The sequence below is a fragment of the Acartia tonsa genome, chromosome 8 (genome assembly GCF_053477335.1).
Source record: "Acartia tonsa isolate MP-2025a chromosome 8, ASM5347733v1, whole genome shotgun sequence".
Taxonomy (NCBI): domain Eukaryota; kingdom Metazoa; phylum Arthropoda; class Copepoda; order Calanoida; family Acartiidae; genus Acartia; species Acartia tonsa.
The window spans coordinates 1,699,363-1,727,046 of NC_137267.1; the positions used below are offsets into that span (position 1 = coordinate 1,699,363).

The 27,684-nt window shown below is 32.6% G+C and overlaps 2 protein-coding genes across 4 annotated transcripts in view; one reads left to right on the forward strand and one right to left on the reverse strand.

The window, feature by feature from the left end:
* LOC145325787 (chitin deacetylase 7-like) overlaps window positions 1-27,684 on the reverse strand; it is a 181,914-nt gene that overhangs the window by 84,835 nt on the left and 69,395 nt on the right. The window lies entirely within an intron of this gene.
* LOC145325775 (uncharacterized) lies at window positions 627-26,962 on the forward strand. Its single transcript, XM_080168733.1, has 7 exons — window positions 627-671; window positions 2,632-2,723; window positions 14,514-14,612; window positions 21,095-21,138; window positions 22,150-22,241; window positions 25,561-25,634; window positions 25,920-26,962. Exons 2-6 carry the CDS (start codon window positions 2,633-2,635, stop codon window positions 25,583-25,585), a joined length of 351 nt encoding a protein of 116 aa, XP_080024859.1. The 5' UTR covers window positions 627-671; window position 2,632; the 3' UTR covers window positions 25,586-25,634; window positions 25,920-26,962.

Here is a 27,684-nt window from a genome sequence, read left to right on the forward strand (position 1 = left end):
ATAGTTTAATTTACAGTCCAGTGTTCCCTCCCTTTTAGCGTGAGTCGCTGCTAATATATGCGATTTCTAAAAATATTTAGTCTTTATTATATCACATCTTAGAATAAGAAAGTTCTATCTTAAGTATTACTGCATATATTAACTTTTTTAGAGTCGTAGAAACTTTCCTTTTCTAGCGCGCTCTTGCGGGTGTTCAATGACATCCACCAATATATCGCATGTTTATTCATTGCATCGTATTATAGACAGCTTTCTGCGGATATTAAAATGCAAAATTATAAGACTAAAAACAGTTTCTTTAGCCATGAGGAACCGAAGAACCGAGCTTACAAAACTAGTTTTGATTTTATGATTTTTAATTTAATATTCGTGGAAAATTGTCTGTAATACGATGCTATGCATGATATTTCAGTATGGCTGAGAACTGGTTCTAATCCAGCGGATATCAATCGTAGCCATGCTTGAAAGTATATTATTACAACAACAAAACTAAAATATGTACATCTATTTATCGGCCATTGTCTTATCCCTTTGAATCCCTGCCATGCTGCAGTGATGTTATACGTTAATGAACGCACACCGCGCCTGCGAAAGAAACGAGGTAAAGTAAAGTAAACACTGTTTATTTGTTTCAGTTTTAAATCAACTGCCACCCGAAACGAAATATACAGGTGAATTCATAGAGCGTACCTGCTCTACCTTTAGTTATAAGGACTAAAATAATCCTTATATAAAAGTAACAGGATCAGTGTCTGTCTGTCTGTACCAAAGGATCTCTGTAACCGCTGAACTGATATGGTTTTCCTTTATAGTATAGCTTTTCACAAGTCCTTAAAAACAATTTTGGGGGGATGGTAACACCATTATCCAAAGAGTTAGAATTATCCTACCACAAAAAAAATCTTAAAAAATCTAATAAAGCAATTTAAATTCACTTAACATATTTGTGCTGTTTGAAGATAATCTTGACAAGAACAAAGTTAAATTTTTTAAACTAACTTTAGATTTCAGTTGAGTTCTTTATTAAGGGAAGGCTTTGCACCAATCACTGGATGCTTTTAGCCTATTTAATTTTTAGTTTTAAATTCTGTGAGGGGTCTGAATGCAGGAATAAGGTATAACCAACAAGCAAATTAATTCAGAAATTGATTTGGGGGGCAAAATAACGCAACCTTTATTAAATTGCCTTTTTCAGCTGTCGTTGGGGGGCAAAAATTGTATTTCACCATCGATAAAATGTAGGTAAATCGCGGCATTGTGTACATTATCAATAACCAAAACAATCTTTTAATAGCAGACAAGAATGAATTATAAGAATGAAAAGGACTGTCCACAGGAAGTTTTTTTTAAAGCATACTTATATAAAATCAAGATCTAATCCTTTTGAAAAGTCTGACCTCTAACTATTAGGTTATCCCACCCGTTTTTGTGCTTTTTTTTGTAGTAGTTTTCTCTTCTTTTTTTGCCTCTCATGGCGCTATATACCACCAGCAGGATAATATAATAGAGGTCAAATTTTTTTAATGGCTTCAATTGCTATGCTGTCAATATAAAATCCGAACAGAAAGCAATAGTTATATGAGGAAAGTTAAAGTTATACTTTTATTCCTTTTTTTTCTATTGTACAGTCCTAATTAAGAGTACAAATTCACGTTTTAGATTTGTAATTTGAATGGAAAGATATAGTAGATCTAGATGGTCAATCTGGCCTCTTATTCCATAAAACTAAACAATGAATTTCTAACCTTTTTGTTTATTTACACATAAATAGGATTTGTTCCATTAATACGAACGATAATTTTTTTGGCTATATAATTTCCTGAAAGATATTTTATCATTAGAAATTAAAATATGCACATCTTATTATATTTGTTTTCCCATATGTTTCACTTTTAACGAAATTAAAGAAATGCTTTATCCTAAGTGTTATCTGTTCATTTTCTAATCTGATTATTCCTGTTGGCTGATTTATAGATTATGTATCTTGATTATATTTAACATTGAGCACCCAATAAGATATAACCACGTACTTTACCATCGCAATGGATATAGCATTCATGAATATATTGACAGGGGAAAATGTGTCGTCAATTTAGGTTGCTAATATGCAGGGATCTAAAGGGATATAAGACAATGACAAATAAATTGATGTATATCCCCAATGATGCTACACAAAATAACCTCTTCTGTATATTACAATTAGTGGTTGAGGCGTTTGGACATTTAACTTCATGAACCAACCAATTAAAAATGATTTAAAGATCCAGCTCAGTAGGAGGGGAGGGGATAAGGTCAAGAAGGTGAATGGTGGGTTTTGTTATTTTATCCAGTTTTTTACAACAGTAGATGAAAATCTGGTGCAACATCCATGTAATAATATATCAATTACCATCGATGGACTGTTTTAATGCTAAAAATTGAATCTTCCAAAAAACAGGTTTTAAGCAAGTATGGTGAAATAGGGTTAAATAATTAATTCGCTTGTTGGTTATAGCTAGCTGGTCTGAATGTACGTCCATCTAAAAAAAAACAACGATTAAAAGTCTGATTAAACTGGATAATTTGAATGAAATTAAAGCATCACAACTGTGGTTTATTTACAATACTAGTTGAAAATGTTTCAAACTTCAGGATGCCCCAGAGTATGTTGGACTGTTACACCTCGAACCTGAGGCTGACCCAGAGAGTCAGGTTCTGGTCAGATTGGATGGAGTCCCTTAAAGGTAACTCGTATACGGGTTGAATTGTGTCATAATTAAAGATGTTGAAATTTTGTTTTTAATGTCACATATACCTTATAAAATGTGTAAACAGGCATATAACCAATTATTCAAAGTTGGTAAACTAACGATTAAGAAACTTATTTAACTATTATAAAACTTCGGAGACACCTCTTACTCTGGTATTATGGCAATAATGATAGGCTAGTACACATTTACGATTGGTATTTTTTTTTGTATAACGTCATTTATTATTAGGCACTATAAGATGCTTCAAACTATCATAATCATATTTAAAAAGTACATTTTACTTTGTGTTTTGCTAAATTTACACTTAGAATTGTGTTTTTTTAAATATTGAAATTGTAGAATTTCATAATTTTTATAATTACCATTTTTTATTTTTTAGCAATTAGATTTTTTATAATATTTTCATTCTTGTTTAATTGCCTAATTTGTAAGATAAAGGTATTTTTTAAAGGTAACTTTTTAATTCATTTTTTTTAAATGCACAATCTTAAGTGTGAAATTAAAGTGTTTATTTAGAAAAACGTGAAATAGAAAAGCTACACTATAACTAACTCTGTAGGTCTATATATCTGATTAGCTAATAAAAACATGATTTTCTCGGCTACTGTTAAAGATAGAAAGGTTTAATTTTCTACATATAGGCACTATGACTTAACTTTAAAAAAAATGTTTTTTCAACATATGCTTTATTTGTTATGTATATTGTCATTATTATTTAATAAGTAATCAATACTAAAGTGCTTTGCTACATAGTAATGTTGACATCCTTGTTTCTAAGTTATTTACAATGTAATCAAATAGGTATTGCATTAGACTTTATGGGCTGTTACCTATCCAAATTAAAGTATTCGTTTCTTTTAAAATACATGGATTTATTTATTTCACTGTCGCATACAGATTTGAAATACTTTCAGGGGGGGATTTAGTGTTGATTTCTTTTGTAAGGTTAACTTATAAAAAGCTTCACTTGAGGGAATGTCTTGGCCCTTATATAAAAAATTAAAATGTTATTTACACAAGTTTGTTTTCAGTCTCTTAAATTATATTTTTGCCGTTCCATTCGTTGTCTTTAATAAAATGTTTTTGCAAGTTTTTGGAAGATGGTTAAAGTCCCTCAACAGATTATGACGTCATACGATAGAATAGCCAATGAGAGGCCAGTATACACTGTAATTGACCAATGGTAAAATTTATTGGTCAATTGGTCAGTTACAGTGTATACTGGCCTCTCATTAGCTATTTTATTGTATGACGTCATAATCTGTTGAGGAACTCTACAACAAGACATTATCATCTTTGTTTTTACTTTTATACTTTATCCTCCCAATAAAAAAAAAACATCACTTTGAGATGAGGTCAAGACAATTTAAAAGGACACAGAAGTTTTTTTTTATGTCAGATTTTTAGTAGATTTTTTAGCAAATTTTATACCATTATTACCAAATCTTAAATATTATACTTGCTTTTGCAAATATCCCGAAAGATCTTTTAAACGGTGGTACAGATTATTTTTTGCGTTGTTTAGTTTTGGTCCAGGGTAGGTTTAAGGCTATTTCACATAAAATTTCCCCTTAACTCAAAATTAATGGGGTGACGTCCAGTCAAAACATGATATGCAAATTTCAATTCGTTTGCTAATCGGACATATTTTTCACTTTTGGGGGATCTCTTTAAAGACAAAAAAGGACCGCTTATATAAGAACAAATCAATCGTTTGCATAAGTAGCGCAAATATATAGGAATGCCAAGGCTAGTAAACGGGTGCAACTTATTACTATACAATATTAAACGTCATGGAAGGGAATGCCTTAGCCGGTAAACGGTTGCAACTCATTACCATACACAGTCAGGACTTTTAGATAAAGGTCGCGCAATCAATGCCTGTTGGGTGTTATCCTTTGTTGTTGTACCTGACGTTACAGTGTCATTGACAGAAGCCTCATCCGTAAAAGGCAAGACAGACGGACAAACGGCTTACCCTAATTATAGAAAATCTACACTTTAAAATATTGTAACGCATAGCAATGAATTGTATTTTAGAGGATAAACAAAAACAAATTTTTGACGCTTTAAATTTAAGGATGACAAAATCTATTAGTCAAAGAGTTTACACTAGACGGTTGATAACTAGTAAAACAGGAAAAAGAACATAAAAACGTTTTTAAAGAGATGCTTCGCTTGTTATGTGTTGCCTAAACTTCCAAGGAATCCCCAATAAAAAATTCATGGTAATAGGACATATAGATCACAAAAAAGTTTACAAGTTAAAATGTTTAAATGAACTAACTGACTTTTTGCTTAAGATTATGAAGTTGCTACGTTATCGAGCAAAGTTTAAAAGCTATAGAACGATGCAATCAGCGATCTTATCAAAGTGTAAAAAATATTTGTTTTTAAAAAGCTATTATTTTGGACTTACAATTGTCCTTGTTTTTTTGTCTGGTTATAATGGATATATGATATACGTGGATATATTGACAGGGGAAAATTTGTCGTCAATTTAGCTAGCTAATATAGATCTCATTTATTTGTCAGTTCGTTCATCCAGTAGGAGAGGCGAGGTAATAGGGAAAAGGGGGTGGATGGTGGGTATCGTTATTTTAGCCACCACTTTATCAGTTTACATGAAAATCTGATGCAACATCCAGGTTGTAATATATCCATTCTGGGAATAATGTTAAACGCTTTGTTAAAGTCATACTGCTATTATTTACACAATTTATTTTTGTAAAGTTTTTAGGGGTCTGTTTATTTTTAGAAGATGTCACTGTCCAAATTATCTAATTACAATTGATTTGAAATATAATAAAACCATACTAGCGGCTACGCCCCTAGTGGCCCCTAGGGTTGAATTCGACCCCAGCCCCCATTTTTATTTTAGTTTCTAAAAGAAAAAAAGTTTCCTGTACTCTGATAAAGAGCTGGCTAAACTAATGATACCCCCCATTTAACCCCTTTATCCTAACTCCTCCCCTCCTACTGGATGAACGAAATGAACAATACATGAGGTCATTCAAGGTAAAATTTTCCCCTGTCAATATATCCACGTATATCCTATATCCATTTATAGTGTATAAATATCTGTCTGACCTCACATATAAACAAATAAACAAAGCAATAAACTGGTTGAAATTATTAGGGGCGTTTATAAGCGTAGCTACTATATATATATAAGGAAGGGAGTGGATATTTGCCTATTTATTCCAAATAGTTCTATATAACGTTTTCTTATTTGTTGGCTTAACAACTTTGGGGACTTCTATTGATTTGTTTGTTCCTTAAGAAACACTGATTGTATTCTACAGAAAGGGTAGTTTTGTGTATCATCTTTCAAGATGTACATAAATTTATCGGCCATTGTCTTTTCATTAAAGAAAGTAATTTTTTATTTTGTATTCTAGATATATTTTACGCTATATTTGGAAAGTTTTCGTTGAAACCAAAATAACGCACATAGAATAATAATTATAATAGATTGTTTTTCAAAAGTGTCAAATTTTAAATAGTTATTGTCAATTTATGTTTCTTTTTTTTTGTTTTGTGCGCAATTTTAAACGTCAAGAGCGTCTTCAAATTATCGATGAAATGGATATAAATATTATTACATGGATGTTACACCAGACATTTATGTCCCTAATAAAGTGAAACTTGGAGCGGGCTAATATAACTATACTCTTCAGCAATCCTCTTTACCCTATCCCCTCCCCTTCGTATTGTATGAACAAACTGACCCACGAATGTCACTGTCAGCAACTTAAATTGATGACAATTTCACCCATGTCATTATATCCACGTTTATTCTATATCCATTATCGAAGGAAAGGTGACCTGCGCAAAAATATAACAAGGAACGTTTTCTTCATTAGAAGCGCAGTAATAACAAATTAACAAGGATAGGTATCTATATAAGTAGCGCAGTAATAACAAGTTAACAAGGATAATTATCTCCATAAGTAGCGTTGTAACTAAGTATTGCTTACGGCGGATGGCCTGCGGCTGATGCTGATGGCGGCAGTTTCTGACTTGCGGTTGAGAATGATTGCTGCTGAATACAATTTTGCGACTGCAGCAGATTGTGGTTGAATAAGTTATGAAGTATAATTTGTAGGGTTGGGTCGGATATCCGGCCATTTTCAATATCCGGCCGGATACCGGATATTGAAACTATCCGGCCGGATATCCGGCAATATAATCTTTTATATTTTACAACAAAAATCTCTGTTTTTTTAATCTTAAATGGCTGTAATTTTCTTATTATTGAAGATAGATGAACAATTTTTTCTGAATTTGTTTATCTTTATGTAAATTTTATACTAGAAATTTCAAAACATAAATTTTGGCGGTGGTAGCAGTACTTGGCAGCTGCCAGCCGCAAACCGACGGTTTGCAGGTAAACGGCAACGGATTTTATGAAATTGTAATATATCATGAAGATATATAAAAAAAGCCTAAGTTTAAAATTTAAAATCTTCAAGTAAAAATTTGCGGTCACAGGAACCGTTTAAAGATTTCTGGAGACCTGGAGGTTCAGGACTTGCAGGATTATACCTGGAACCTGAAATCAACTTGAACACCTATATTACATATGAGGATATATGACTATAGGATATTTTAGTATTAGATAACATGAAATGCTTTGTTTAAGTAAAAAAATATTTTTTCTTTTTACCTGAATGACCTTACCAGATTTGCTGGCATCCTGTCTTCGCCAGGAAGGAGGTATTAAAAAAATTTCAACTCTCAGTTATGTGTCATACCCATATTTCGAAAGTCACTTACAGCCCTCTACCTTTTATACACAGAAAATGGAATAGAAAAAAACAGAGGGGGGGGGGGGGCAGGCATTCAACGCCCCAAATAGAGGGAAGTAATAGTTCATTCGATTTATTTACTAAGAAGAAAGATCATTTAATACTTACTTAATTTTTAAGTTTTAATCTTAATTTTATCCTATTATACAAAGTAGTAAGCTTTTTTTGTCTGTAGCGAAGGATCTCACTAACCGCTGAACTGATATGTTCTCCTTTAGAGTGAAGCTTCTTATAGGTCCCAGGGGTTTTAGGCTGTTTCATTTTTATAAAAAAAAGTCGTTGTAAGGTTTTAAATTATTTTTCTGCACTTTCATGTCCCTTCTAATATCCCTAGATACTAGGGACGCAGCCGCTAGTATAATATAAAACATTAGTTTATGAAGAAATTTTTTTTGCGGGTATAGTCCTCTTTGTGGCAACGACCCTTAAGGAGCGATTATTTGTATTTTCACAGTAGCTTTCCTCATATTTCTAGCTCCTTGTGGGGGACTCTAACCTTGCGGGGCCAATTGCCTAACCCTGCGGGACAATCACCTAACCAAATATAACCTAACCTAACCTAAAATAACCTATTAAAAGCAATTTTAAAAATACAACGAATCGCCCCTTAAGGTGCGTTGCCACAAAAGGGACTATATCCTTTTTTGATACTTTAATATGTAGTAATTTGGCCGGTTATCCGGCCGGATATCCGGTAATTTGGCCAGATAACCGGATATTTGCCTGATATCCGGCGTTGGCCGGATATCCGGCCGGTTACCGGATATCCGGCATTTGAAATAGGCCGGATATACGGTATCCGGTATCCGGCCAAAAAAATATCCGGCCCAACCCTAATAATTTGTTATTAGATTTATAAAATTCTTATGTTTTCTCTTCTATAGACAGATTACTTACTTATGCCTTGGGTAGCCCTATGATGGGCATAGGCTACGGACAAGGTCTCTCCAATTCTTCTTTTCCTTTGCTAAGGCAACAGCATCACTCCATTCCATCTTCAAATCAATCATCTCTTTCTCCAACTCTCTCCTCCAGGTGTTCCTTGGCCTTCCTGGTTTCCTTTTCCCCTGGTGGGGATTAAAGTGTAAGGCCTGCCTAGTAATATCTTGGGGACTTTTTCTTAGGGTATGTCCTAACCATCTCCATTTTCTTTGCTTTATCACTGATCTTATATCTTTCATGTCACTTCTCAGAAGCAAATCTTTATTTGATATGATGTTAGGCCAGAAGATTTTATGAATCCTTCTCAGGCATTTGTTGATGAAAGTCTGGAGCTTAGTCTCATGGGTTTTATTTAGAAACCATGTTTCAGCTCCATAGAGCAGAACAGACATGACATTTGAGTTAAAAAGTCTTAACTTTGTGCGAACAGAGATGGTTCTTGAGTTCCAGATATTGTTTAGGCAAGCAAAAGCTGATCTAGCTTTACATATTCTAGCCTTAACATCTGCATTTGTTCCACCATATTCATCAATTTTACTGCCTAAGTATTCAAATGTGCTAACATCTTCCAAATTAATGTCGCCAATCTTTATTGGTTCTTGAGATGTGGCATTTATTCTAAGGATTTTAGTTTTGGGAACATTTATATTTAATCCAATTTTCTTGGAAGTTTCTGCAATCCTATTCGTCTTTCTCTGCATTTGATGTCTGGTTGTAGAGAGTAAACCAATATCATCTGCATAGTCCAGATCATTAAGATGATCAGTAACGGTCCACTGAATACCATCTCTTGCTTCACACTGTCTCATGATCCAGTCTATAGCAAGGAGAAAGAGAAAAGGGGAAAGGAGACATCCTTGTCTGACCCCAGTTTTAATAACAAACAGATCAGACAGTTTCCCCTTGAACATCACTTTACCACCACCATCTTCGTACATAGATTTGATAATCTTGATGATCTTGATTGGAATGCCATAGTGTCTCAAGATCTTCCACAGTGATGTTCTGTCCAGTGAGTCAAATGCTTTTTTGTAATCTATAAAGTTTACAAAAAGCTGAGAGTTCCATTCCTTAGATTGTTCTATTATTATTCTAAGTGTTGTAATTTGATCAATTGTTGATCTATTTGATCTAAAACCAGCTTGATTTGGTCTAAGCTTTTCATCAACTTTAGTTTTGATCCTGCTTAGAATAATTCTGCTTAGAATTTTGCCGGGAACTGATAAAAGCATGATTCCTCTATGATTTCCACATTGAGTCAAATCTCCTTTTTTTGGTAAAATGGTGATGTGACCATTTTTCCAGTCCTCGGGACAAATCTCATTATTCCAGATTTTGTGTATGAGGGGTAAAAAGGACTTGGCTGAGAGTTCTATGTCGGCTTTTAATACTTCAGCAGGAATATTGTCAGGACCAGCAGCTTTGTTATTCTTGAGAGTCTTTAACGCTTCCTTGATTTCTTGCAGGCTAGGGGGCTCAGTGAGAATATCAAGTGTATCTTCAGAAGGTGGGATATCAACTTCTTCTTCAGAAGAGGGTACATTTAGGATATCATTGAAATGTTCAGCCCATCTGTTCAGATTATCTTCATCAGTTTTCAACAGATTACCTTGTTTGTCTCTGATGTGTGAACTAGATTTGTTGAATTTACCAGTCAGTTTTCTGGTGATATCATAGACCTCTTTCATCCTATTTTGTCTTGCAGCATTCTCAGCTTTTGTTGCAAGTTCTTCAGTGTAGGATCTTTTATCTCTTTGAGCGCTCTTTTTTATGGCCTTGCTAAGTCTATTGTAAGAAGCTTTGTCAGCCTCATTTTCTGTATCAAGGACTTTCTTTCTCAACTCTTGTCTTTCATTCATAAGGTTGATGGTATTTTGAGAAATCCATGGTTGCTTTTCATTTTTCTTGAAACCTAGATATTCTTTACTGACTTCATTATAGACAGTTTTGATTTCTTCCCAGGATTCTTCAACAGTATCATCTTCAGTGGGTGTCAAGGCCTCAAAACGATTATGAAGGTTAAGCTTAAAGGTATTTAGCTTGTCTTGATCTTGAAGAGCACTTATGTTGTATTTAATCCTTGGGTTTTGGGCTGATTGTTGTTTTTTAAGTTTTAGCTTAACAATGGAAGAGAGTAGAAAATGATCCGAGCTTACATCTGCACCTCTTTGTACTTTTACATCAAGAAGGGATCTTCTGAACTTCTTGGAGATGCATATATGATCAATCTGGTTTAAAGTAGCTTGATCTGGTGATTTCCACGTGGCTGTATGAATCTTCTTGTGAGGGAAAAGGGTTCCACCTATCACCAACTTATGCTCTGTACAAAAACTTACAAGTCTGTCTCCATTATCATTCATGGAACCAAGTCCATGTCTACCCATTACTTCCTCCATGTTTTCATTGTTATCACCAACTTTGGCATTGAGATCACCAATGAGCATGGTAATGTCCTTCTCTTTTTGACCATCCCTGTAAACTTTGTCAAGTTGGTCATAGAAGTTGTTCTTGACATCATCATCTTTATCCTCAGTTGGGGCATAGACTAATATTAGCCGCAGATTTATCCTCTTGTTAGAGGTTTTAAAATAAGCTTCCATTATTCTTGGGCCATGTGGTAGCCAACTTATCAGAGCCTTGGAGGCATCGGCTGTTAGGATAAGTGCTACTCCCTGGTGGTGACCTAGTGCCTCATCCTGTTGGCCAGAATATAGTATTCTCATGCCTGAGAGATGTTTGAAGTCACCACTTCCAGTCCATCGTGATTCAGTGATGCCTAGAACATCAATCTTGTACTTCGTCATTTCTCTAATAATGTTTTCTACTCTTCCTGCCTGGTACATTGTTTGTACGTTCCATGTGCAAATTTTGGTTGATCTACTAGAGTTGAGGAGCCTCGGTCTACCTGGTCTGCTAGCAGTTTGCCAGCCAGACGTCATATTGTTGTTGCCAACAGCCTCAGTCATTGGATCAGAAGAATTTCCCATACTTTCCTCTGTTACAAGGGTTGTATGAGGGGTACCTTGTTGTATTTCTGTAATAAAGTTTTTCTACGGGCAGAGTTATTAGCCCTGCGCCAACCTCCATTACTGTGGAGTTTCAGGGATGACTGTTAGACTGGAGCCTCATCACAAACCCGTCTGACATGGTAGGACCTTCTCAGCATGGCTCTGGAACTCATTGACCCGCGGGCAGGTGGAACTACGTGCAAGCCATCATCCATCTCCACCTATAGACAGATAAGTAATACATATGCTTCACAGATTGACATTAGACAGACCTAGCCCCATGAATAGACATACAGACTTGCTAAAGAGTAGCTTTGCTACCAAAAAAATATGTCATTCAATTGAAGACAATAATCATGGAGGTAGAGAACATTGGGATGCTTATTACACTAGTCCCCAAAGTCTTATAATAGCATTTTCTTATTTGTTTGCTTAACAACCTTGGGGACTTTATTTAATTTTGATTTGTTGGTTCATTTAGTTGAGTGTCCAAACGTTTCAATCACTAGTTGTAATCTACAAAAAGGTTAATTTAGTGTATCATCATTAGGGATGTACATCAATTTATCGGCTATTTTCTTATCCCCTTAGATCCGTGACAATAATACTAGAAAACTCCGGTTAAAAACCCCGCAAAAATAAAAGCATAAAACAAACAAAGTGACACTAAAATAGAACTTTTCTTACGATACAATTTTGTTTTTGTTTTCTTAAAGCAGTTTTTGTCATATGTTTTATTGAAGCGATGCTACTATACAACATAGTACATATGTTTTAAAATAACTTTACAAAAAATGACGTATTCAGTCATTTGATAGATATGTTTCATAATGTGACAAATGAAATGTGATAAACAACACTATTCTTAAGTATCCCGCCAGGCTACAATTGAATCAAGACAAAAGTATGTATGGTAAAATCAAACATAAAACCATGATTATTCCAGGCAAAACCAAAATATTTCAGTGGGGTCTTTTTGAAAAAATTAGATTTGAAAATTTCAAGTTCAATTTTCATCCCCTAGGAGTTACCGCATTATTATGATAAGAAAAGCAAAGATTATTTATTTAAAATTTTGAAAAAGTTTGCTTCTATAAAGTTTTTCATAAAACCACTCCTAAAGGGAGTTAATTAATGGCCATTATTATCAGTTGCTTTGCTAAGGTCACGGATATTCAGCCTTAAATAAATCACATAGAGAGGTTTTATGAAAGACTTCATAAAAGCAAAGTTGTTTAAAATTTTAAATAAATAATCTTTTCACTGCTAATGCGAACTTTGAACCAACCATCCAATTTCCTAAGATTCTCCCAAAAATAGTGTTTGGTCAGCCGTCTCTCCTAAATATATTATTTAAATTTTCATATTGTTATGAATTAATGTATTAACATATGGAATGACAAATGACAAGACATCGTTTATTTCTGAGTATCTAAGCTCTTTAAAAAAAGTTAAAAGAATGTATTTCTAATCCTTTGTTTAATAGACATGTCAATGTTATTTGACAAATAAGTAGAACAAATGGATATAGGATACATTGACAGGGGAAAATTTATCATCATTTTAGGTTGCTAATATGGCCCTAATTTATTGGACAATTTGTTTTTACAATAGGAGGGTAGGGGATGGGTAAAGTGGGTGGATCAGGGGTATCGTTATTTAGCCAGCTGCGAGCATCACTATATTACAGTACATGAAAATCTGGTGCAACATCCAAGTAATAATATATCCATTGTCGAAAACAAAAACAATTCAACCGAGAAAAAAGAACTGTTTCTTGTACCCAAAAAGTTTAAGATATGCCAGGTATGAAAGGGACATTGGTGCTCAAAGTTTTAGAACTGGGTTAAAAAACCTTGGGGACTGTATATCATCATCAATTTATAAGAAATTGTCTTATCCCTTAAAATCCCTGAAAATTTAGTCACCTATCTATTACGTGAAACTAAGATAAGATTTTTGTTTTAAAGCTTCAAGTTTAAGTGTTTAATTTTAAGAAAATATTGAGTTTCAAAACCTATTTAACAATAAATTACTTGTTACGTAATTTCTCTTAGATCAGTAAAATAATCTTTAAGAAAATCACTTAAGCAAAATTAAATTTTTTTTCTTTGGATTTCATCAGATGATGGGGAGGGTGCGGTCAAAATCTTTTCGGTGATTGATTGGGGATAATTTTATTTTACATATTGGGATAAAATAAAAAAGAGAAAAACATCGTTTTAATATTTGGCTATGATAATTGTAATTGCTTTTTTTGAACGCGAAGCTTTTCTTCAAAAGGGATTGGTATATCCGCTTGTAACTGATAGCTCTTCTGTTCTTATTGTTTATCTAGAGTTGAAATGCTTTTAACAACATTTTTTTTGCATAATACAATTATCCTATTTACTTATGAAATATTTATTCCCAGGGCAATTAGTCACAATCTTTCGAGTAGAATAATTTTAGGATAGCTTTATTGTACAGAATTAAAAAAAAATTATTACCAGAGAGGGAGAGGGGATAATGGGATGTTTATTACCCTAGTCCGTAACATTTTATAATAACATTTTCTTATTCGTTGGCTTATCAACTTTGGCAACTTCAGTGAATCTTGATTGTTTGTTTCATTAAGATGAGTATTCACACGTTTCAACCACTAATTCTAATTTTTGGAAGGGGTAATTTTGTGTATCATCAATGGAGATGTACAATGTACATCATTTAATCAGCCATTGCCATGGCAAGGATTCGAAACCATTTAAAAGTCAGCATTTATATTATTTCTGAATGATTGATTAATTGATTTAGGAAATATTGATGATATTGCGCCTCCACTCTCTGTATCTGTATTCAACTATATGCGCCCATCAGATGTAACCATGTATGATTGATTGATTGATTTATTTAGGAAATATTGAAGTGATTGAAGACATTGCGCCCCCACCCTCTGTATCTGTATTCAACTATATGCGCCCATCAGATGTAACCATGTATGATTGATTGATTGATTTATTTAGGAAATATTGAAGTGATCGAGGATATTGCGCCCCCACCCTCGGTATCTGTATTCAACTATATGCGGCCATCAGATGTAACAATGTATGATCTCTGCTATGGTAAGGAGTTTTGGGAGCTAGTGTAAAATGTTCCTGGTAACGATTATCTCCAAAAATCCAGCCAAACGGCTAAACGTACATGTCAAGTCCACACACTGTGTTAAGAGACATAGGAAGGCCTTTAAATAATCTGAAATAACCGAGATCTAATGATGCACAGGGAAAGTGCACTGCGAGATAAATGTACATTATTGAGTAACAACTATTCCAGATAATTTGTCATTTCTTTTGTCAGTTTCTATACGTTTTTGGCGATTATAATTACCAGAAACATTTTACCGGGAACTTCATTCGATCCGACTTTTCAAATTTGACACTTCCTTACAAATAACGTTATATGTTCCTACTTTCGCTCTTTTATTTTCTGAAAATTGAAATAAAGTTTAAAATTATTATTTTTTTTTAAATTGAGATTGATATTGCAAACGTCAATGCTGATGATTTCTGTTGTATATAAGCTATGCTCCTGAAAGCTGTCAAAAACTAAAGATATTTCTCTCTGATTGAGCAATGAGAACGGTCTTTAAAAGAAGTTTAAGGAAAAGTTAAATCTAGTAAAAAAGTGAAACAATTTACGCAAAGCAAGTTATAAAAAACTTAATGAATTAATTTTTTCTTTCTTTCAAAAAGTATAAGTGTCTTTGTGTGTTATATTTGTATGATTAGTCACAAGGACTCTGGTAGGAAATTGACAACTTAATCATACGTACTGTACTAAATCAATCATTACTTGGACCAATTAACCCAAATTAGTTTTTTTTTAGGTTTTTGATATTTCATACAACCCCCTTGAGTTATTCATTACAGTAAAATACAATTTTAAAATTTATTTACTGTGTAAATATGCATAAATATGACGTTTTTACTGACAATTATGTTGATTTTTACTCTAAGCATATATCTTGTAGACAATAAAATGATTATAACTTTCGTTCTATTTAAGATAAATTGATGAAATAAAAAGTACATTCAATTTTATTAAGCTGAAAAGTCACTTATTGATATTAAGAAATAATAAACCCCTTTGAGTGGGGGAGGGGGGGGGCGTTGAGTATCGAAATAAGAAACTAATGTAAATTTCTTTTCTACGGTGGGTTTTAATGATTCATATAGCAGCCAAACTGTTTTAGGCAATACCCATTTGTCTGTCTGTCCCTCTGTCTGTCTGTCCTTTTGTCTGTCTGTCCCACCACTTGTCTGTCTATCTATCTAACTGCCTCTCTTTTGGATTTCAATGAATCATCTAGCATAGCCTAATTGTAATTTGTTAATGCCTCAAAGACTCTCTGTTACTATTTACCTGTCCCTCTGTCTGTCTGTCTGTCCCTCTGTCTGTATGATCATTCACAGGTTCTCTATTGGATTTTATCTAATTAATTGTCTATTTTAGTAAAACTTTGATAATTCTTCTTGCCCGTCTGTCTGTCTATCTACTGAGTTTCTACCCTTGGTCTAACAGACTTATTCACTTAATTTATAAAAAATTTGATTTACCTAATAATATGGTGGTATCTTGTACCAAGAGATACACAAATAACCTAGTGTTGAAAAAAAACAAATAAAAAATGATTCAATTTCTTCTATGAAGAAAAGTGTAATACATGTTCCTTTATTCTCTTTGTACATCAAAAATATGTTTCAAATTTATAATATCAGGTTATATTCCATTAATTTATTAACAACTAAATTTTTTGACACCCCACTTATGACTTTTAACAGCCCCCTTTAACTAAAATCAAGGGTGATTTTATTAAGATTTTACCAAACCTACTTTACATAAGAAATTTATTACATTTTAATTTTTTTTTTATAAAAAGAGGATTGGGATATATCTCCCTCCCAACATTAACTTTAAAAACTATTGTAAAATATATTAAAGATCTATCAAGATCATTAAAGGAATTAACTCAAGTTTAAGGGGTGGGGGGCTTAATGCAACCATCTCGTAATCAATGCACTAATTGCACTTAGAATTCGAATTTCGTTACAAAACTTGGCATGAGTAATCCTTGGTACATCTATTTTCCCAAAATGGAACAAAAAGTTGGAAAAGTGACGGCTAACAGCTGGCGGCTCAGTCATTTAGCCGTTTTTGGGCTATATTCAGGGCGAAACTATCATTAATTGCATAGGAATCAACTTTTTGAAACATATTTTTGCTTTAAATATCCATTTTTAAAATTTCTTGTACCAGCTGCTAGAACTGGCTGAAAATGGCTGGGAGCAGCTAAGAGTATGAAGAGTATATAGGGCTTGTGACATGTCTAGGGGTAGGTTTTATTGGTACCAAGCTCAAAAATACTACTATAAATAGTAAGGGTCCATCCATTTGGCAGCTGGGGCTGTTACACAGACTGTTAAAAACCTACCTAGAGACACGTCACAAGCCCTATCTACTCATTCTACTCTTGGCTGCTCCCAGCTGAGCTGCAGCCATTAGCAATCTGCCAAATGAATTTTCTTTGGTATTTTTGAGCTCAGCACCCATAAATACCTACCGTTAGATACATCAAAAGCCCTATCTACTTATCATACTCTTGGCCACTCCCAGCTGTTTTCAGCCAGTTCTAGCTGGTAAGTGGGTGGTACTAAAAATTAAAATATGGTTATTGGTATAATTTAACATACATTAAAGCAAATTAAAATATTTTTTTTTAAGTTAGGTAAGAAAAACTGCAAAAATGAAATTTGACTTTGCAGATTTCTTGCTACACCTTCATATGTTATAATTGAGACTGCTCCATTTTTTTGGTAAATTTCAGGTTTATATTGACATACTAGAATTGAAATTTTGTAAAAATCTTTAAAATTGAGATCACACAAAAGAACTAAAAAAACATTCTTTTCGCAGATTTCAAAAACTTTGAAGTGCTTGTGAGGTCACCATTATTGCATCACAGAAAAAAATATTTAGCATGGGTAATTTCTGATTTCAAAAACTTAGAAGTGCTCGTGAGGTCACAATTATTGCATCACAGAAAAAAATATTTAGCATGGGTCATTTTTTTGCTTAAATCAGCCACATTTTTACTGGGTTTTCCCTGGCAGGATGATTTAATCTACAATATATACTTTTGGCTGTTGACAGCTGTTCTCAGCCATTTTTGGCAGTTTTTAGCTGTTATGACAGTGAAATCTAGAAATTAAAAAAGTGTTTTTAGTAATATGTCCATGACATAAAGTTATAATGTTAATTAAGAAAAGTTTAATTCCATGGAAATATTCAATTTTTTATATCCTTATAAGCCATTACCCAGCTGCCACTATTTTTGGTAGTATTTTTCAGCTCAACTCATTAAAACCTATCCATAATGGATGATTCCTACGTAATTATTGCTGGATTTGCCCTGAAAATAGCCCAAAAATGGCTAAACAGCTGAGCAAACAGCCCTTAGCCATTACTTTTCCAACTTTTTGTTCCATTTTGGGAAAAAAGATATACCAAGGATTACTCATGCCAAGTTTTGTAATGAAATTCGAATTCTAGGTGCCATTTGTGCATTGATTATGTGATGGTTGCCTTAACCCCCCCCCCCCCCTTAAGCTTAACTTTTTCTTAAACTTTGAAAAACAGACCTACTAAGGATTACACATGCCAATTTTCATAAAATTTGGATTAATTGATTATGGGATGGTTGCATTAACTCCCCCCCCCCTCATATGTATGAGAGTTTCCTCATGTCTCAATTTACTAATTAAAAGTTGTACAGTACAGTTGTACAGAATATTGCAAGATTTTTTTAGTAAAGTCTGGTAATTAATTTACCTAAAAATAGATAGCATAGAATTATCTGAATCAGTGACTTGCTTAAATACACCCTCCTTAAACACCCCCAACCCCACTTTATTTTAAGGGGTGTAAATTTATTTCCTTTACACCCCCTTGGAATTTATAGAGGGGTTGTATCTGAGGGTGTAGGCTCTTGTCAAGAGGGTGGACATGGGTGGACACCTAGGGAGGTGTATCCATCCCCCTTAATTTTACAAGGGTTGTGTAAACAACCCCTATACCAACCTTTTGCACGACTTTGATCTTAACTATACTTTTAAAGTACATAAAGTTGTAAATTCTGTAATTATTCTACAAAAATTATCTTCCTAAATTGATATATGATTTTCAGGGTAATCTCCGGTGGACTAAACATTAAAATTTTATGATAAAAAAGATATCTTTGGAACATACATGTCTTGAAATTATCCCCCCCTTGTACTCAATACGCATTATTAATTCTAAGTGCGTCAATTTTGCGTTTAAAGATACCCTTAGTTTAAGCATTAATTTCTCCAAAAAATGATGAAAAAAGATCAAATTTTTTTTGATAAAATGATAAAAGTATATGTAAAATGAAATAACCAGCAAAAAAAATTACAAAATTACGTTAAATAGAACAAAAATTAGAGCGTTTTGTATGCCTTATAAAATGCGTATTTCTCATGAAAATTGTAACGATTTAGTGCATTGAGTAAAATATTTACAAACTTCCCGCTTTTATAAGTAGCTAGAGCCTTTGTGTAGTTGAACTGACATAGTTCTTCTTTATAATATATTTAAGAAAGGTCTTTAACAAGTGTGTGGGATCTCTTTCCTCCCAAGATAAATCGCCCCTAGAGGCGTATCCGCTTCTAAGAAATATAGTTAAAACAGATAAATCTTGAAAACCTTAACGCATAGCTTGTTTTTTTTTATTTGCAGGGATATCCAATGGGGGTGGGGGTTTCTTACTCTACTCCCCCTAATTAAATTTGGGAGTGCATAAGGCTCTTTCAATAATGATAAAGTTTTGTAAAAATATTGTTTCTGCACCACTAATGAACATAATTTTGCTTGTTCTTTTTAAAACTAATTTATATATCCTCTGATTCTTGTTACAGAGTTCAGGTCTGACCTGAGAATAGATATAATATACGTGGATATATTGACAAGGAAAAATTTGTCGCCAATTTAGGTTGCTAATATTAAACTTATTTATGGGTCAGCATCCATTAGAACGGGAGAAGATGGTAAAGGAGGGTTATGGGGAGAACTTTTATTTTATCCAGCTGCTAGTATTACTTCATCACAGTACATGAAAATGTGGTGCAACATCCAAGTAATTATATATCCAATGAGCTGGGTCTAAGTTATAAAAATATTGACATATCACACGCTAACATTTGCACTTGAAATGTCCATACTTTAAAAAATATTTTCTAACAGCAGAATGTCCGTCTGTCTGTATGTCGGACAGACTGTCTTTAATTTACTTGGTCCGCTGGTCTGTCGGTCATTCTACAAAAGAACAATGCAATCTAGTTTGAAAACGATCACAGCATTCTTTTAAAAAAATACATTTTATCGTAATATTGATAATAATATTTAATAAATTGGCCCTTTAAGTAACTATCAAAATAAATTTTTCTAGTTAATTTATTTTAATCTTAATTAATTTAATTGCTTTAAAAAATCTGAAGTTTATCTATGACAAAAAAAGTCAATTTTCTCTAAGTGCACAGACGAGCAAAGAAATACTCATTATTTGCAATAAAATGAAGGAAGAACTAGTTTTTCTTTGATTGTTTATTACTTTAGGTTAGGTTACGTTAGATAATATCTGGTAGCTATTGGGTAGCCTTGCAGAGGTGAGGGATAGGAATAAAACTAACCCCTCCTTATTTTCAATTTAATAAAAAATCCGTGGGAAAATGGGGAGGGGATTCATATATGATAAAATAGTTGCGATCCTAGGGGATTCGAAGGAATATGGAAGTGCAGAAAAATAGTCTAAAACCATACCTAGGACTATTTATAAAAAAAAAGTTAAAACCATACCTAGGACTATTTATAAAAAAAGTTAAAACCATCCTGGAACATATAAGAAGCTTCAATGTAAAGGAGAACCATATCTGTTAATAGGTTAGCGAGATCATTCGCTACAGACATAAAAAAGCTTACTACTTTATATAATAGCATTTATGTACATTATGTAAAAAATGAAAATATCTAAAATTAGCTGTTTTTAGGATATTTAGTAGAATTGTAAAAACTTCTCACTTACACTTACAGCCTTCAATTCAAACATTCTTAGACATTTTTGTACATTCCAGAAAAAATTTCGCTGTTTCAGCAAATTTCAACTTTACTCACAATTTACTCCAAAATTGTTTTGTATCTATGCACTTTCCCTCAGGCATGAAAGAATCGTCTAGTCGTTTTAAAACTAGGTATTCTTCTTGTATAAAAGTTACAGGATGTTTGTCTGTCAATGTATTGCAAAGGATCTTGCTAACCGCTTGACTGATATGATTCTCCTTTTCAATAAGCCTTCTTAAAGGTCCACGGAAGGTTTATATCTTTTTATAGAGAGTACCTCATCTTCAAAATAGATATTGACCCTAGAAAAAATGCCTGACCCCCCCCCCTCCTCAAACAAACAAATGTAATGTTTCATAAGATTCTAGGTTCATTTTTATTACAATTGTTTTTATTTGTATTTTCTTTTTAGCTAGTGAGGGCTTTAGACCAAGAAGAGAATATTATATGAATCAGGTTATTATTTAATTACTTACCATTAGCCATTTAGTGTAAGCTTTGTATACCATTGGTCTATCAAAAATGTATAATGGCCTGTTATTGGTAATTTAGTCTGTGTATTGGCCTATAATTGGTCATTTGTATTGGATGTCGTCATTTTTTATTGTCACTATAAAGTGCTTCCATTTAGTGGTATATCTCCATATAAACGTCCTTGCAAAAAAAACCATTGTAAAAAAGTAAAACACTATCGTCAAATTATAAACCCTTACAGTGAAAACTTACATTTCAAAAATTGAAGAAATTCTTCCTGTAAAGTTTTAATAATATTATCATACAAAGGCCTTTATTTTACGATGGCGTTTTCTGAGTACAACCATTTTAGTATACAAAAATATTTATTGCTTCAATACATTTTATAGGAGAACATTTTATGACACAACCCAATCTTTCCCGATTTTGTATAATTTTTACGGAACACGATTCCAGTGACGTCATATTTTTCTTTCCCGAAAAAGGGAAGGGGGGAAGTAAAAAAGAGATGGGAGAAAAGGGGGTTTTCCCCATCTCTTTTGAAGAGATTTTCTTCCCCCCTTCCCTTTTTCGGGAAAGAAAAATATGACGTCACTGGCAATCGTGTTCCGTAAAAATTATACAAAATCGGGAAAGATTGGGTTGTGTCACATTTTATTTATACAGTTTTCTAAAAAACGTCAGCCGTAAAGTTGATTGATCTATGTTAAAAATTTATCTATGTATAATAGGGAAGCTACTCAACAACCCATGGTCATTGGTTATGTTTATAATGCAATTTGATTTAAATATTCTTTTCAAACAAGCAAACAACAAGTTTTCTGAAAATATTTAGTAAAATACTTATTTAGAAATGATATACATGAAAAAAAAAATTGTGATACTCTACAAGTATTAATGTTTCTTATTCGTTTGATCTACCGGTTAATGCTTCGCATTTACGGATGCTGCATCTATATAAATCTAAATAATAAACAGTAACATATTATACAGGAGAGGGCAAGACGTTTTGAGAGCAGTCCACTGATGCAATATCACAGATCATTCTATCAACCTATTAGCATGGACTCTTATGGACACTCCAGGTAATATAAAAAACAAACAACTAACGACTTCATTGCAGGACCTTTTTCTGCAATCCTAACCCGAGACTGGGTATCGGTTCAAAAGGCTTAATATGTTCGAATCTGGTCCATAATATCCCGTCATAACTAAATAGGTAAAAAAAGGTTCCTACTGCTACTATGTCAGGTGCGCGACATTAAGAGTTAGAGATTAGAATTAGAATTAAACACTAAGAAGAAAGAGTTAAATAACTGTATTTTCCTATCGCAATAACCATTTGCCGACTCTCAATTGGGTCTTTGAAAATTAACCAATGGCAGCAGGAATATTAACACAGCCAAGTAACAGAAAACAATTTGCTAGGAGAGCCATTGAAAAGGAGGGGGGGGGGGGAGTACTTGTCTATATATATATGTATACTGTAGATTTGTTACATATGTGCTGTTTTTACTTTTGTTTAACTTCTTTGATTTTATGCATTTGGCGACATACTAGAAAATATACCAAAATCAAATACTTTGTCAAATTCTAAATTGCATTGCATAAATTAGTTTATTTATTTCAACTTGATTATAAATGGGTGCTTATAGTATATACAGTACATGAAGTTCATTTATATTGATTTACTATAAGCTTTAGCCTGATCATCTCAAGGGTAAATAAATAGCCTAAAACAATCCCACACTTTAATCTAAACTTGTAAAGCTTACATAAAAGGGATAACTGGATGCTCATTACCTTAATTGAATCAATGGGTAAACAATATAGGAACAGTTCAATCAAATTACTTGTTAAAATGTTTATATTGCCTATCTAGCACAAAAAATCTATTTATTTTACATTATGTGCAAAATATTGTCAAACAAGGATGACAATTTCCATAAATAGCGAAGCTTAATAAATCATGTAATTGATAAACAGACAAAATGAGTTGTAGAACAGAAAAAGAAAAAAAGAAAAATGTATGCAAAAGCTCAAATAAAATCACGAAACCTTAAAAAAACCTGTTGACATCGTTTAAAGCATAACCGTCAGACAGACGGGCAAACAATCTATGGATTAGTGCAGGAATCTTCACTTAAAATTTCAGTTGTCTATCTTTAATAGCATACGAGAAAATCGCAATTCCCCCATAGCGTTACCGACTGACAGACGGACATACATTGAGAATTAGAGAGTAGCTTACTAAAAGTGTATTGAAAAGTAAAATAAGTAGTTAAAAGTAAAATATTAGAAAACACCTAAAAAGCAAACATGAAATAATTGCTCTGTTGACATTTTCAAGCACAAACTTCAAGTTTTTTAGAAGCAAAGCTTTTCTACAAATAGATCCAAACGTTCGTCTGCAAATAATAGATGATATTGTTAATCAAACTTGGCCTTTAATTTTGTTTTTATTACGAACAGAATATTCATACCAGAAACTTAATTTTTTAGGAATATTGATTCCTAAGACAATGAGGAATAATGTCTCGAACCATCTCTATTATAAAGCCTTTGTCCATTTTAAGCAAATTTAAGGTAAATGTAAAGTGTAACAGAATATGATAAAAAATATTATTTCCTATAAGTTAGTTTAGGATTCACAGAACCCAGTTGGAATTATATTTGCTAAATTTTTAGAAGGCGTGGGGGGCATAAAAACGAAATAAAAATGAAGCAACTCATAGTGTCTCTAAAAATGTGGACACATTTTATAACGTTTGGCCTCATTATGCCGATTCCCTTCTAATATGACGTCAATTAGAATAGTTCTGCCAAGCGCCCTCTCCACTTTTTGGAGATACTTTAAGATGCTTCAACAAAAAAACATGTATTGTAATATCGAGTTGAAACTATCAAAATTAAGCATGTACTTAAAAAAGCATGATTTATTTTAATTATTTTTAAAATAAGCCAAGACATTTGATTATAAACTTTTAGAGCTTATATCCGGAAGCAACGAATTCTAAGCGTTTTGTAGAGACCCTCACACAAGGGGTAAAGCTTTAAAACTAACCAGGAGTCTTAAGGGATAAGACAATGGACAATAAATATTCCAATGATAAATAAATTTAAAAAAAAATATTGGTTACACACTATATAGTATGATACAATTAAAATTTATCCAAAGTTTTGGGGCTAAGATAATGTGCTTGTAATACTTTAGGTACTAGTTTAATTTACAGTCCAATGTCCCCTCCCTCCCTGAGTTTAGTCTAACTAGCATTCAGCATGGTTCAAAATTAATATTTTTCAAGTTAACCGAATTATAGATGAAAATAGAGAAAACTAATTTAGAACTACTTCAAATTATTTAACCTATCTAATAATTTTTATTTTAAATAACAAAACTGATCTAATCTAAATTATAGGATATACTGGATGAACTAGTCTAGATATTAGATCTAGTGGCTTCGCCATTACGCCCTATTTTTATTGTGTATCTTAAAAAGTATCAAAAATTTAGAGGAACATTTTTTAAGGGAGGGGGGAGTAAAAAAGTTTCAAAGGAGAAGTTTTTTTTCTAGTGGCGATTTCTCTTGGTAAGGTGCCGGTACCTTCCCAAAAATAGATATGAAACCTTCCCAGGACCTATGAGAAGCTTCACTGTAGAGGAGAACCATTTTTGTTCAGCGGTTAGAAAGATCCTTTGGTACAGACAGACAGACACACACACAAAGATCCTTTTTTTAAACTTTACACTAGGGACATTATTTTAAATAAATTCTTATTTGTCTTTTTAAATCTTTATGAATCTTCTATTTTCAATGCATGTTGTACAAATGTTCTTTTTGATTTAATTAACTTTTTTAGAGCTTTTAGAATATTTTTACTTACATATTATTGTCGACAAAACATAGATATTGCTGACAAATGAGCGACGTGGTGTATTTCGACTGTATAAGCTTCAAATAAGGCGTCATGTATTACACATTATCGTTATATCGTAATCTAATGACGACTGAATTAATATAAATCATAGTGATTTATCGCATCGTATAATAGACAGCTTTCCCGGATATTAAATTATATTTCGGCCCTTTTTGTTGGCACTACAGGGGTCGATGGTTTGGGCTTACAAAACTGGTATTAATTTTATCATTTTTATTTTAATACCCGTTGAAAAAATATCTGTAATACAATGCTGTACATGATTTTTTCAGTATGGCCGATAACCGGTTCAAATCAACTGGATAGATAATGATCGGTTTCAAAGCCATACTGGAAAAAGGCTTAGAATGACAAAATATCGACATTTCATTATTCTACATATATTATCGACATATCGACAAAATTAATTAGCATGAAAGGGGTTCTGAATGTCAAAATTTTGTGATTATTTTTTTTCTAATCTAGAAGCCGTGTTAGTCTATGTGGTTAAAGTTGAACACTGGTCGACACAAATCATTCAGGTTTTCATCTAATTAAAGGTAGATTTTTATTGTTTTGAAAAATAAATCGCGAAACCTTTCACAATTAATGCCTTTTGAGCACATATTACTGAGAAAAAATATAGTGGTGTATATGTAAACAAAAATTGGATCAGAATTACCTGAATCTGAAACTGGATATTTAAAAAAATCTATTGAATATTTTATTAGGTAATATAATTTGTAATGTCAGACTTTAATAATCGTTACATCAAGTTTTAGAGAAGTAAAAAATAAAAATAATATAATAATAAATTTATTTTACAATTATTTTATATTTTTTAGACACGAGATGAACGAATAACAGACAGCCAGTAATTCTCCTTTTCCACACAGCTTCCTTACAGACAAACAGACCATCCTACAGACCACCAATATCCAAATCCATTCAGTTACATTAGCAATACTAGTAATAACACACCATACCTTAATGAAATTAAAATATAAAAATCAAGGAGGGAGGGGACTATAGCACATAAATTAATCTCCCAAAATGTTACAAAATATTTTTTGTCTTTTGGTCTTCTCCTTACAATGTTTCACTAGAACCCCCTTCTAATATTTTCTTTTAATGCAATAAGCTCAAAATTTTCTAAATTAAAATATCTTGATTACATTTGAGTATGGCGTGAAGTTTTAAATTTTTAATTTAACTTTTGTGCTTGTTAGAAACTAATATTATGCATCTTATTTGTAAAAATGTTTTAGTGATACTAATTTTTAAAAAAAATTGGATCAAAGCTGTATTATTAAGGAAGGTTTTTAAACATTAGTCAAACGGCTGGCAGCAAATTCTGCCTTTGTTCATTATTAACTTTGACAAGGATTGGTTTAAAGGCGCGTTTTCTCTTACCAAACGCTTCATTTATGTCTTGGCTAAGCTTTTGTAAATATTGTAAAAATTGGGAAAATACAAAATTGGACCAAGAAATATCAGGAAGGGAGGAAACATTGGGCTTTTTACTACACTGATCCCCAAAGTCTTATTATGAAGTTTTCTTATTCTATGGCTCAACAACATTGGGGACTTTTATCAATTTGATTGTTTGGTTTATTAAGTTGAGTATCCAAAGTTTTAACCACTACTTGTAATTTACAGAAAGGGTAATTTTTGTATCAGCAGTGGAGATCTACATCAATTTATCGCCCATTGTCTTATCCCTTAAGAACCCTGGCTAGCCGTTTACAAAAGTTTGTGGAAAAAATCTTCTATGTATTTCAACTTAGATTCCAATTAATAATAATAATCTGCTAACAATAATGTGATATTTATATGAAAAATAATAATGTGCATTACAATTATTGGAATTAATAAATACTGTAGTTTTGTTTATATTTTTATTCGCGTGGGAATCCTTAGGATTTTTTTTTGCGGATGCATCTCTAATTTTATGAATTTTAGTAAACTTTTTTTTAATTAGAGTCAACCTTTGGATTTTTTTGACAACAGCTTTTTACATGATATGATTATCCTATTCATCTGATTTTAAAAAATGATTCATAGGATAACAAGGTATAATATTATAAACAAACCTGCCTAGGACCAATATTAAGATTCCATGAAAATTAGGAAGCAACGGTCAATCAGTGTACGAGATCTTATAAAAGCCTTCTTGAGAGGTTATAGAATAGTCAAAAAATTGAATCTACACTAGAAAAACTTGACCTTTAGGGCTCTGGAAGAAAGCTTCTCTAGACCTATATAAAGCTTCACTATAGAGGAGAATCATATTACTAAAGAGAACATTTATAAACATACTTTTTTAAAGATAGAAATATGCTGTTTTTGAGTATGCTTACAATTTATTTACACATATTATAAAAGTTTTTAAACTTAATTAATTCAAGTGCTTGTTTTGTAAACTTGTTTTCAATTTCGTGCTAATCTCTTTTAGAAGCACTTCTAGACTATTCAAGGACTTCCATCAAAAATATGTATAAGATGAATATCATAAGTCAGAGAGAGAGGGGACAATGAGCTGTTTATTACACTTGTCCCCAAAGTTTTATAATAATGTTTTCTTACTCGTTGGTTTAACAACTTTGGGGA

Coding starts and splice junctions, on each gene's coding strand:
- LOC145325775 (XM_080168733.1), top strand. CDS start 2,633: ATGCCCCAGAGTATGTTGGACTGTTACACCTCGAACCTGAGGCTGACC. Junction 21,139..22,149: donor GAGAATATTATATGAATCAG/GTTATTATTTAA, acceptor CATATTATACAG/GAGAGGGCAAGACGTTTTGA. Junction 22,242..25,560: donor GACTCTTATGGACACTCCAG/GTAATATAAAAA, acceptor TTTCTAATCTAG/AAGCCGTGTTAGTCTATGTG.